Source organism: Rhinopithecus bieti, unplaced genomic scaffold (genome assembly GCF_001698545.2).
Source record: "Rhinopithecus bieti isolate Rb0 unplaced genomic scaffold, ASM169854v2 scaffold_76666, whole genome shotgun sequence".
Classification (NCBI taxonomy): Eukaryota; Metazoa; Chordata; class Mammalia; order Primates; family Cercopithecidae; genus Rhinopithecus; species Rhinopithecus bieti.
The window spans coordinates 726,359-739,473 of record NW_016829831.1 but is presented as its reverse complement, the minus strand read 5'-3'; the positions used below and the strand labels follow the sequence as shown (position 1 = coordinate 739,473).

At 37.4% G+C, this 13,115-nt stretch overlaps 1 protein-coding gene across 1 annotated transcript in view; it reads left to right on the top strand.

The window, feature by feature from the left end:
* Positions 1 to 12,620, top strand: part of TMEM182 (transmembrane protein 182) — an 88,676-nt gene extending 76,056 nt beyond the window's left edge. The window contains 1 exon segment of the mRNA XM_017864936.1: positions 9,689 to 12,620. Coding sequence (XP_017720425.1) covers positions 9,689 to 9,909 — 221 coding nt within the window. The 3' untranslated portion in view covers positions 9,910 to 12,620.
* Positions 12,621 to 13,115: the final 495 nt, after the last annotated feature.

The window sequence follows — 13,115 nt, the reverse complement described above, 5'->3', positions numbered from 1 at the left end:
GGCCGTGAATGGGAATGAGAATGTGAAGAGAGGAGACACAGAGCCATTTCTTTGGAGACAGAAATTGCTTCCCTGTAAGTGTCCACCCAACCTGACGGACCTTGTTGTCCACCCAACCTCCAACCTTGTGGGAGATGTTCTGGGTTATGGTCTGACTCCTGCCCAGATAAATCGCCATCTCAGGAATACCTTTGGTGGAGCTTTTCTGGACAACCTTAAACTTCAAACTTGAATAAATGCTTCCCCACACTCCTGTCATCCCCTCAAAATAAAAGTAAGTGCTGTTTTTCTAAGAAGTAAAGTGACAGGTCTGGCAAACAAACGTTTTTACTCATATGACATAGTGAGGCATAATTAATCTTTATCCTGAAAGAGGGTTTTCATATGTGCAAAGTGACAAGACTATTTGTTTCTCGGAACCGAGTGTGGTGGTGGTGCCTGCAGTCCCAGCTACTCAGGAGGCTGATACAGGGGGATTGCTTGAGTCCAGGAGTTCGAGGCTGCAGTGAGCTATGACCACACCACTGTACTCCAGCCTGGCAGAGGGAGACCCTGTCTCTAAACAAAACAAAACAAAACAAAACAAAAAAAGTACTGTCCCTGGTCTGGAATTAGGTTTTGCCACAGTGGAAAGGCAGACCAAGTTTCCATAAGCTTTATTCTCCTTTTTCAAAATATGTGTCTCTTTACTATCTACTATTTACTCAGTATTAAGGGATTTAATTTCTTTGCAAATATTTCCTTCATTGAAAACCATCCTCTCCCCCAAAGGGTTACTTTGCTCAGAACTAACTAGCAGTGAGTGACCAAAAAATATTGTATTTTTTTTTCACTAAGCTTTATAATTTTTTTTTTTCTGAGACTTTTGTTTTCTTTACATTTTTGTGTATGGAAAGACAAACCTAATGTGCTTGACCTAGGCTAAGAGTCTGTCCTGGAAAGAATTTTTACTTCCTAGAAGTAAAGGGCTGATGGGCAGGGGAAGGCGGTTGGCTTGACTGGACACTCAAAGAAGAAGTTGTCCTCAATACAAATGAGCTTGAGCCTGGATTCACCTTCTGTTCTTGGCAAAACGTTTTGTCATGGGACTATGGGGTGACTGGTGCCACCTCGTGGAAAGTTCCAGAAAGACACTGGAAGATGCATTGGAGGTCATCATTCCCTTACTCCTCTGAAATCTCAGGACTGGAAGACACCACAGCGAGTTTATTCTTTTGCCTCTTGGCCTGTCCTGAAATAGTCCAGACACATGAGAATCTCTGATGCTTTAAAAGATTTTAGAGAGTAACATTTGCTAACCATTAGCGGGAGCTCGTGCCAAAGTTTAATAATAATAATAATAACAAAATTAGCCAATGCTTATTAGGTGTTTGTCATGTTCCAGGCACTGTTTTCAGTGCTTTGCCTCTGTTCGGTCCTCATGACTACTTTCTGAGGTAGACACTTGCATCCTCTCTATTTTACCAATGAAGAAACTGAGACAGAACAGTGCGAACATTGCTCAGGGTTATTCAATAAACTATAAAGTGTGAATCTTTGAGGCAGGATTTGAACCAGGGCAGTCAGAATCCAAGGGTGTGCCCTCAATCACATCCTACTTCCTGAAACTCAATTCTTGTGCATAAATATTTCCTTGGCATTAGATAAAATTCTCCTTTTCAGATTAAACCCCTAATTACTTGTCGAAATAGATAAACCCCCATGATCATTCTCTGTTAATAATTGCTTCTCAGTAGAGTACAGAGCACTGGGTATGCAGGATGTTTAATGATAAAAATTATATGACAATCTAAGAAAGTCATAAGTGTTTGAGAAACCCAATCAGAATTATATATATATTGTTGACTAAATCAAACTATGAGTCCAGAAAATGAAAGGGAAGAGGCAATTAATGTATTTGGAAAGTAGAATGCTGAAGTGTGTGCAGCAATGAGCGTTTGGAAATCAGAAAGGTGTAATCATGATATAACAGCAGAAAGAATTAAGGCTGTCTCAGAAAATTGAAGAAAAAATGGAAAACAAGTCTGAGAAAATGAAGAATGGGGATAAAGAATGTGCACGATTATGCATTCGTTGTTCTATAATCTGAAGCATGATCTTATGAGAAAACAATAGCATACTAATGTAAAGAAGAGCAAACTAGTTTTCAAAACACAAGTTTAAATCATTTAAAATAACTTCTAGCTTTTCTCAGAAAGACTGTCTAAATATTTTAATGAATGCAATAATATTTATGAGACTACTTTGAAAGTATATTACAATATTATGACAAATATTACTCTTTAGCAAATGCAGAAGTGGCAAATTTCCCTTTTCCCAGAATGTAATATGGAGAAAGTTAAGAGTACATGTTGGACTCTGGAATGCACCCGTGATCCCCGGTCACGCTGCGCTAATCCTCATATTTTGTCCTTTAGCAAGACACAGAGGACTTCACGGAAGTAGAGAAAGCCCTCAGACACTGCGGTTTTTAAGGTTCCTCATTGTTAAAGTTAATATATATGAGAACAAGTTTGCAAATACTGTAGCATTTTAAGTGTTTACGTTTAATATATTAAGGCTCTATGCTTTTACAATTCATACATAAATTAATTGTAACATTCATTCATAAATGAATTGTAACCCTATCTATAACATGATTTGTAGATATCATGCAAAGGCTAATTGGGAGTCTTTTATGAATGCAGGGCTAACGTCAAATCATCCTAATGGACCGCGATGGCATTCATAGCATGAGGGAGCATTGAGATTCCATCCTAAGAGGTTCATCAGCTGCCTGTTCTCCCACAGCCAGCTTAAGAGTCTAGCTCTTTCTCCTTGATTGTAATTTTTGACCCCCTAAATTAAAGCCTAGAGATGCTCCTTAAATATGGCAGGGGGAAGCCTCTTTCCAAAGGAGTTCCAGAAAGAATGCTGTAAGGGTGGGTTGTGTTCTAGGTGGCTGAACAGTGAAAGCTGAATGAGCCATTCAGCTTTCCAAGCTCCTAGAATAACTGAGTGCTATGGAATAATTGTTAAAAGTTTTGCTGAGGAATTAATGTTTGAGGAAGACAGTTAAGTCAGTGTTTTATTAAGAACCGTGTTCTCAGTTGGATGTAGCAGAGCTACCTGGGGGTGGGGGAAAAGGGAGGAAGCTTCAGCAGGTGCACTTCAGGTGCCTGCCGTAGCACCGACAAGTTCCAGTGCCGTTTTATCAGTTTGGCCTAAGACTGTGCTCCATACACAAATCTCATTACCATATTTTTCTAAAATCATTTGTCTAAGGAAATGTTATCCGTCCTTTCAAAGCTTCATGTATGAGTTAGAACATCACGGAACAGTATATTCCGCGTAGTTTAATTCATAATAGTCAGAACAACAGAAATGTTTATCAGTGGATAAACAGATAAACACATTGTGGTATACTCATACGATGGGGTAATGCTCAGCAATAAAAAGGAATGAACTGTGAACACATCTTAGGAGCATGCATGCATTCTCAGGCATTATGTTGAGTAAAAACATTCCCAAACAAAAGACCGTATACTGTTATGATTCCATTTATAATGACGTTCTAAGGGCAAAACTAAGCTATAGTGATAGATGCTTTGGGTAGGAGAGTGAAGAGGCATAAAGAACCTCTTTGAGTGATGCATACATTCTATTTTTAATTGGTTGTGGCTACATTGATGTTTCCATTTGTCAAAACCCATCAAATCATACACTTGAAATCTGTACATTTTACTCGATGTAAAGTATCTGTCAATTAAAAGAATGAGAAAGAGGAACAATAAACCTGGAGTATTTTTACCCATTAGGAAAACCTTCAGACTATGGTAGTTTAATATCATATCTTCAAGCATTAGGTATGGACTGATTTAAGAAATGTTTGTATGAAGATGATTTATGTATTTTCTGCAAGAGCCTTTTGCAGGGGTATTGTCAGTCATGGTATTCAGTGTCCCTGTGCAGATCTGCAGAAGGCATTTCCAGTATCTCCCTTGATGAATTGCTATGTTTCTTCTTCAAAAACGATAGTAAGTGCACAGTTCATCAAATTTCTTTTTTGTTCTTTCTTCTGGACACGTCTGCTCTAAACTCACCGTTTCATGAATGCTGCTATCCTTAGCACACTTACCCAGGCCCCAGATTTTTTCTTTGATTCTATACTTAGCACAAGCGTGCCCTGCTGCCTTCCAGGCAGCTCCACCTAGAAAAGTAACCTAGTCCCCCAGTGCTTCCTGGAAACATTTTCCCTGTTGCAGAATGGATTTAGGAATGTTTTCAGCCTAACGTGTGAGACTCCTGCTCTCAGGGTTCAGTCTGAATTATTCCACAGGCTTCAACGTTTGACCTTGGTGGACAAATAAGTGGCTGCAAACCTCCTTTCCATCCCCTGTTGAAAATAACCACAATGAGAAAGCCGATGCTGTCATCCCTTAAATTTTATGATGCTTACTTTCTAATTCTGTGTAGATGCCATGCTAAATATCGCCCTACCTTTAGAGTGTGTGTGGCCTTTATGTAGAAAAAGGACGATTTTGTTTTCTGATTCGAGTTGACTTTTCACCTCAACTTCATAGTGAATGTGCAGTTCTATGGCTTTTCTCATGCCCGTAGAAAACCGAAATGAGTTGCCACTGCATTTGTGTGGAAGCATGACTAAAAGAGGCCAGTGAATCATCTTGAATTTATGATTGTTCCCCAGGTAACCTATAACTGCTCGTGATTCCCGTTGTGAAAGCCCATTTAAAGGCAGTCGAGTTACATCTAATCAGTGAAAGATCATGTCTGTCATATTTAAGTAACTCCAACACACTCTCTGTTTTTCAAAAAAAGAAAAATATGTGTAAGAGTATATGTACTTCTATACAATAATAAAGCAGTTTGATAACTTGTCCAACTTTTTTAGGAAAAAAGTTTTCATTTCTGGGGCTAAATTTTTTTCTTCTATGGATGTGTTTTTAAACCTGGTTCTTACACTATAGTGAGAAGATCTTTAGAATATGCCTCCATTTTTCATTCTTGTGTTTGTGAAGCAGTGAGGATATACAATTTTATGTCTCAGTTTTTGACTTGGTCTTGGGGAAATCTGTTTTGTTTCCATACTGCGATTGTTTCCATATTGTTATCATCAGCAATTGCATTCCCAGTGGCCGTTTGTCACTCAATTGTACATGCACTTTGTTTCAGAAAGAGAAAACATGCTTTCTGAATTGAATTCATGGCATTTAAAGGGCGAAGTTTTTAACTTTTTAAGAGAACCCATACAAAACGATCAGTTTCCGTCATTGTTTCACATACTGCCAGTAACAAGAGATTCAACATGGTCTTGGTGTGACTCAATCATCTGTCTGCAGTTTCATGGTGGTCACAAATCTTCATGGGTTCGGGGCTGTGCTTTGATTCTGCCTCCAGTGAAATATTTTATACATTTTCTGGACTTCAAAAAATAGATATTAGAGAATTCAATTGGAAATAAATTTGTGCTTTCCAAATGTATGAACAAATTTAAATGTAATTTTATTTTAAAACAATCTACTACCTACATATTGCGGTATTTTCTATTCTTGCTAAAGTCACTGTGGCAAGTAGGTTTGTAACTCATTGTTATTCAAGCCAGTTATTGTTTATGTGTTTAAAAGTCCTAAGATATCAAAGTATAGATGTTGTAAATCCTTTTACCTAAAGACTCCATTCATGTTTTTCTAACTATTCTATTAATGTCTTCTGTAACAAGAAAACCCAATTCTGAATCATGCTTTGTATTTAGTTGTTTCTTGAGTCTCCATTAAACCAGAGGAAGTCCCGTTTTTGTGCTTCATGACCTTGACACTTGAAAAAAGTACAGGCCTGTGATTTTGTAGAAAGGTCTTGAATTTGAGTTTGATTTTTTTCTTTAATGATTGAATTCAGGCTCTGTATTTTTGGCTCTAAGTTTATAGCATTGATGCTGTGTGATTCTCACTGCATCCCATCAGGTGACATGTGACATCAATTTGTCATGTCACTGGTGATGTTAACTTCGATTACTTGAATAAGGCAATATTTGCTGGGTTTCTGCAGGATGAGGTTACTATTTTCTCCTTCAAAATTAATAAGCATTTTATTGGAAGAGATTTTAACTTATGTAAATATACTCTGTTTCATTCAATTTTATCCACTAGTTTTAGCATTCATTTTGTTTCTTCTCCGAATTATTTTAAGTGATTGTCAAATGGCGATTTCTAATTCTGCCATCCCTCTACACTTATAAGTTAGTTTTCTGTTGTAAGGAAAAGCTTCCCTTCTCCCTATTCATTTATTCACTCATTTCTTTATATCACTGTGAGTTCCTATTTTGTTAAATAAGAAAAATGTACCACTATCATTATTCATTTGGTGATCAGATTGTTTCAGTTTAAGTGACGGGAGGCCCCAGCTAGCTGGCTTCCAAACACCCCTGTCATTCTTTGAACACATCTTTACTTTCTGGGGTAACAAGATTTTCCAGGTTCATCTTGTATTTTATGCCTCAGCCTGGATTCAACAATTTCTTTGAGAAGCCCTGTTTCATGGAGTTTAGGAGTCAAGATCTGAACACCTGGTATGTTCTGTGCGACTGGATGTTGGTGCTGCCAGATGCTCTCAAGAAACAGAGCCACGAAATGTATCTAGGTATATACACACGTGTGTATTTTAAAACATGCACACACACACATTTACTTCTATATTTATTTCTGTATTATCTATCAATGAAAAACCATGAAGTCACACTGATATATGCAATTCTAATCAAATTCTAAGCACTGTAGGGCTTATTTTAGCTCTCCTCCTTTTCAGATTTGTAACTCTGTTTCCAGGCAGTGAAATACATGGCTCCCATTGGCCTTAATCCAATCATTTATTTGATCAGTCTACCTGAGTACAGTATCCTTCTGTTTCCTCTCTTGGCCACATGTCTCATGCAGGCCACCGTGATTAATTCTTGCTTCCATATGCACTAAACCATTGGCCTTTGGTGTAAATTCCTTCCCATTGTCTGTCTGTCTCTCTCTCTGTCTACACACATACACACCCGCGCCCACACACACACACACACTGGATTACCCCATGGGTGAGATATAATCATAAACTAATCTGACACAAATTAAATGGACAGTATCTTCAATTAGTGAACAAGTTAAATACCATAGCGATAAAAATGACTATTCTTCCTTCTTTTAAGATGAAATTCGCCGGGCGCGGTGGCTCAAGCCTGTAATCCTAGCACTTTGGGAGGCCGAGACGGGCGGATCACGAGGTCAGGAGATCGAGACCATCCTGGCTAACACGGTGAAACCCCGTCTCTACTAAAATACAAAACTAGCCGGGTGAGGTGGCGGGCGCCTGTAGTCCCAGCTACTTGGGAGGCTGAGGCAGGAGAATGGCGTAAACCCGGGAGGCGGAGCTTGCAGTGAGCTGAGATCCGGCCACTGCACTCCAGCCTGGGTGACAGAGCGAGACTCCGCCTCAAAAAAAAAGAAGAAGAAAAAAAAGATGAAATTCCTCTTCAAATAATGACAATATTTAAATATAAGTTAATTCTTTCTTATTAAAAGTCATCTACCTGATTACCTGCAATACGTTTTCCTAATACTGAAAATTCACTGATGGGTTTTCAATTTTGAAAAGATAAATTTAAAGCTACTGGTTTTCACAAAGGCAATTTCCTTTTTCCATTAAAATATCTGAAAGCACAAGAGATTCACATGATGCAAGGAAGATAAAAACCCTATCAACAAATAATACAAAGTTTTGCAAGGTGTTTGCATAAGGCAAATGATAATATGCAAATGCCTAAGCCAAACCTTTACATCAGCAGAGAACACTGTGTATATATTTGCTGGAAAATGTATTGAAATGCACGGAGTTGCTAGACAACACATGGAATTGCCATATTGTTGTCAAAATCTGAGGTACGGCGTTGTAAGGAGTTTGCTTGCAGGCTATGGCTTTACTATTTCTCTGTGATTAGTTGTTTCTCAGTGCCTACATTGCTCTACTCTGTGAGCCAATATTTGCATTTACATTACAGACCACAGCGTGAAGGATGTTTCTTATTAGCGAAGCATCTATTTGATTCTTCATTGCTCTGTAGCTTGTATCATGATTACAAGGAAGTTGAAGCTGCACGACTGACACACCACAATGTATTTATGACCCCTTCTTCTTTTGTGTTTACTTTTCAAGATTGTTTATGAAATCGATGGCCCAGGAGAGAGAGGGCATCCTAAATGCTGTAGGACCACACTTAATGTGAGAAGTGTAATTGTTGACTGGGCTCTTAAAAGCTACTCTCTGCCAATATGCCTCAGTCTCTGCTCCTAGTCCCAGACTTGCATTTAGCTTTCAGACATTCTAGCAATTAGACCATGGAGATTTTATATACCTAACAGTTCAACTCATTAATTCAACGAGTGTAATAGATCCTTGGCATGTTTGGATTGAAATTTTGGACAGATAGCAAGTGCTCTCAAGTAGATTTTGCTTTAGGACAAATTTGAATCCGTCAGGCTGTGTGTGCGGTTTGTGTGTGGAGCCTGTTGCTTACTGGTGAGTCTGCCCGGCGGACCCTGGAGCCTGCTGCTCAGCATAGTAGCATTGTTTGCTTCTGGTAATTGTGGTAACAGTTACATGGGAAAGGACATGCTTAGCGGTATTCTCAAGTTTCAGGATTCACAGAGCTTTTCTGTCACTTGTTAAGGTCAATGGTCCAAAACTGTAACACTTCATCTAATTCCAACAGTGTTTGGAACCGGTGGATTACAGTTGTAATTGTTGCTAAATTGGGATGTTGCCTTCTAGTTAGTGATTAGGCATTTGTTCTTTCCCTCCCTCCCTTCCTTCTTTTCTTCCTTCCTTCTCTCTCTTTCTTTTTTTTATTTAATATGGCTGTTGATCTGTAATCTATGATTTTATATTCCAAAGAATCTTTTATCATCAATCTTCCTCCCTCATTTATTCAAGACAATGTTTTCTTTATGCTGTAATCAATCTTTAGTGTGTGTGTGAGTGTGTGTGTGTATGTATGTGTGCATATATATATATATATATATATATATATTCTGAAGAATCACGTATATTCTTTTATGTTTGTTCAGTGTTTTCATCTCCGCTCTTGTTTGGTGCTTGCTTTGGTTTCTATTTTTATAACCGTATTTAATTCCAGCATTAGTTAGCTGGGTTGTCATAGTGTAACAAGAGTCAGAAAGACCTGGGCTGAAAATCAGCTCTGAAAACCACTGTCTGTGTCTCTGTATATCTAAAACCAGTGATGAGTACCTATTTCAATGGTTTATTCTATGTATTGAAAGAAATAACAGTATAGTGCTCATCCCAAACCAGTTGTACAGTTAAAAAGAAAGTTAGAATATAAATTCTAGAAGTGCTAAGATTTTCACTAATGTTCACAAGCACTTACTACAGTCCCTGGCACACAGGAAGCACTCAATAAATACCTCAGTGGTTGCTGTTCTTAGGCTACTATAGCCCTCCTCTCAATGCTTTGAAGATGAAAGATAAAAGAAATATCTGTAAAGTACATAATAAAAGATCTGACATAGAGTATTTCATTTTGCTAGAAATATATTTGCAGGAGCTTGTCATTCTGGTCAGTGATTGGTTTAGATAGTGTTCTTGAGAAAACATCATCAGAAAGGCTAACAGTCTTTTGTTTCATCCTTCTCAGGCATCCTATTTTCATTGGTGGTGATGCTGTATGTCATCTGGGTCCAGGCAGTGGCTGACATGGAAAGCTACCGAAACATGAAAATGAAGGACTGCCTGGATTTCACCCCTTCTGTTCTGTATGGCTGGTCATTTTTCCTGGCCCCAGCTGGGATATTTTTTTCTTTGCTAGCTGGATTACTATTTCTAGTTGTTGGACGGCATATTCAGATACATCACTAAATCAACTTGTTGCCATGAGTATTTTCTTGAGAGATTTTAAAACAGGGAATCCTTTTTTTCCATTTTGTTTCATTGATCCCAGCATACAGTTAGTAGATACAACTTTTTAGTTGCTATTCAAATTAATCATTTTACTAAGATTTTCTTCAATAAGAAGGTCCTGGAATCTCTCCAGATACCAACAAGCCTCCATCTTGTTTAAGTGCTGTCAAGGACCTAGGTCTTTAGGGAATAGGTAAACAGGTCTCCCTTTCATTGAACGTGTTAGAGTTCATGCAGGTCGCAAAGGCCTGATAATAGCTTACTACCATGGCATGGGGAAAATCTAGATAGATTTGGCTTAAAGCCTCCTTGGCTTTCACTTCTGCTAATTAAAAAAAAAAAAAATCTTTGAAGAATAATTAAGAATGGGCAAGGTTGTCAGAAAATGTATTTCGTTTCTTCTCCACACGCATAATATCCACATACACATTCACTGGCTCTTGTGAGCAAATTAATTTAAAAATAGACAGCAGTTGTTCTCATTAGTGGGAGCCATGTACTCACCAGTTAAAATGGGCCACAACAAACAAGACTGAGAGCATGTACTTATCTTGCTTTTTCACCAACAGTGGTTTGGTTACCTAGTTTTATTCACTTAATTGTGCATGCTTACATAAACTTTAAACTACATTTAAAACTAACTAGTCTGCATACCAAATTGTATATAATCTAGATTGATTTTTTATGAACTTGAAGTGAGTTAATTGTATAATGTAATATTGTTTAAAATACATAAAACCAAGCATGTCAGCTTGATCCATAATTCTATTTGATATTTTAAAATTCTCATTTTAAAATTGTATTGCTAATGCTCAGCATGTGAAACTTTATTGATAAAATGTGATTTTAATATTTTTTAGCTATAAACTTTCAAGATACTTCCATATGAGGGTTATAATAGCCCTGCTTTATTAAAGACCATAAAATATTAACTTTCCCCAAGATGTTATGGGTTCCAGTTCTTCTGATCATTTGATTCCTTTAATTACTGCCCCTCAATTTCTTCATCTTTACAATAGGTATATTAACATTTACAGATCGACTGTTTCCTTTCACCTCCTAGAAGAAACTTTACGTGAGGAAAGATAATTCTGTATTATTCAGTAGCATAGACTTTTTGTCTATCAAAGATGTTCATTTGGCACTAATGTTGATTGAAGTCAGATCCATCTGAGATGCCTAGCTTGTATTTGCATTCTGGAAGCTTCCATCGCAGGGGAGCTCGGCAGGGTCTGTGAGCTTTGTTGGAGGTGCGGTGTTTCATTCTGCAGCTGTTGTGAGGACAGACAGGCATGGCCTACAGGCAAAAAAAGTCACCACCTAGAAGATGCTCTGGGATAGAGGAACTGCCCCTTTTCAGCAGCTCCTCCAGTGCCGTGGGAGAGGTGATCCCGGTCTTCTCTGTACATCTTGTGCTTTTCCATTAAGACTTGTTCCAGTGGGAAGGAGCTTTGGAAAAATCGCAAAGGTCTGAATCATGAGGGCATTTTCATGACAGGACTTGCCAATAACAACAATAATAATAATAATAATAATAAAGCTCCAGGGGTCTAACTGGTTTCTCAAGTCATTTCAATACTATCATAAACGTTTTTGTGGTACTTTCCTTTGCCTTTCACTGTTTCGTTTTTATATTGCTTCATTTGCTTCTTTGCTTTTGGCTTGGTTATTAGAAAAAACAATTATGAGGCCTGCTCTGCACGTTGACTGTGATGTTAAGTTATGGCATGCCATTAAGTTTTCCAGACGATGCTGGATGTATCTGATTAGTTCATGTCATCTGTAAATACAATTCTTTTTTGTAGTACTTTGGAATGGAGCCTTTTTCTGGTGTACTGTATGCCATTTAAGTTTCACATACAAGCTGCTTTCAGCAAAGGCTTGAATATTTATAAATTTCAGATGGTTATCCTCACTTTATAGTACACTTACGTGGCTACCATATATTTTTCATATGACAATTGGCTGCATAGCTGATGTGTATGACACTTTTACACAGATTTGCACTTTGGAAGTATTTTATAGTTGTAATGCATCAATCAAATAAATTTCTAGCACATTTCTTGATCAGTTTACCAGCAACCCTCTGAGGGAACGAACGTGAGTTGTGATTGCTATGTCAATGAGTGAAATATACTTTAAAATGGCAGAGATATATAGTACATTATTGTAGCAACCTTATATCTGATTTGAGATACTGTGTTGCCAGACATCCATGTTATGTTTATTTCTCTATTGGTTGTATTTATTAATTTTTATAAGCCTTTAAACTGTGTTAGAATCTTTTTGAAAAGTGTTGATTTTGCATCATAAAGTTTCACTTTAACAAATAGGATATCTTTTCAGTTACACTTTTAGAAAGAGTGAATAAAAAGGGCAGTGAGTTATGCTTTTGGACTTGGTGAAAGCTATCATCTCTCCATATTGTATTTGTTCAGCTGGTTTAATTCACTCAGGTGGATGATTGCATATACATTGGAACTGGCTGGAGAGACTGTACAGAGAAATTTAATGATCATGTACAATTTGAGGGTTCATGGTAGAGCTTTCTAAAAAAGTAATATCAAGTGTGTTGTTAGTGTTCATTTGGTCATTTTTATTACTAATCTATAAATATATTTATTAAATTTGAAGATTAAATGGAATTATAAAGGAATATATTGGAGGAAGTGTCACTGTTGGTAATTCTTCATCTATTAATTTATCCGTCTATCATCAATATACATGGGTGCATGTCTCTGTATATTTGTGTGTATGTAAGTGTGCATGTGTATTATACATTTGGGTAGAAAGAGATAAATTGAATGGTATAAATCAATACATTTGAGCTAAGCAAATTTTAAAAAATCAGTTTTCTTTGGAGAACAGCAATCTATTATTGTTGTTTCCCTGAGTGCCACTTTAACTGTTTCACTCAACGGATGGTGGTTTATTCGTTCAACATGTAATTTGATTTCTGTTTTCTTAAAAGTAACCACGTTGGACTTACAAAGAGACTTAGAATGTCAGAGGTGTATAGGCAAATACTGGATACCAGTAAAATTAGCTGAATGTAAGTCTGAAGATCGGTGGAATTGTGAGAAAGACCAATGATGATGGGGTTACATTGAAGGAAATATAAGATGAGCTAAATCAAAACCAGATTTGATTTTTGTGGGACTCCA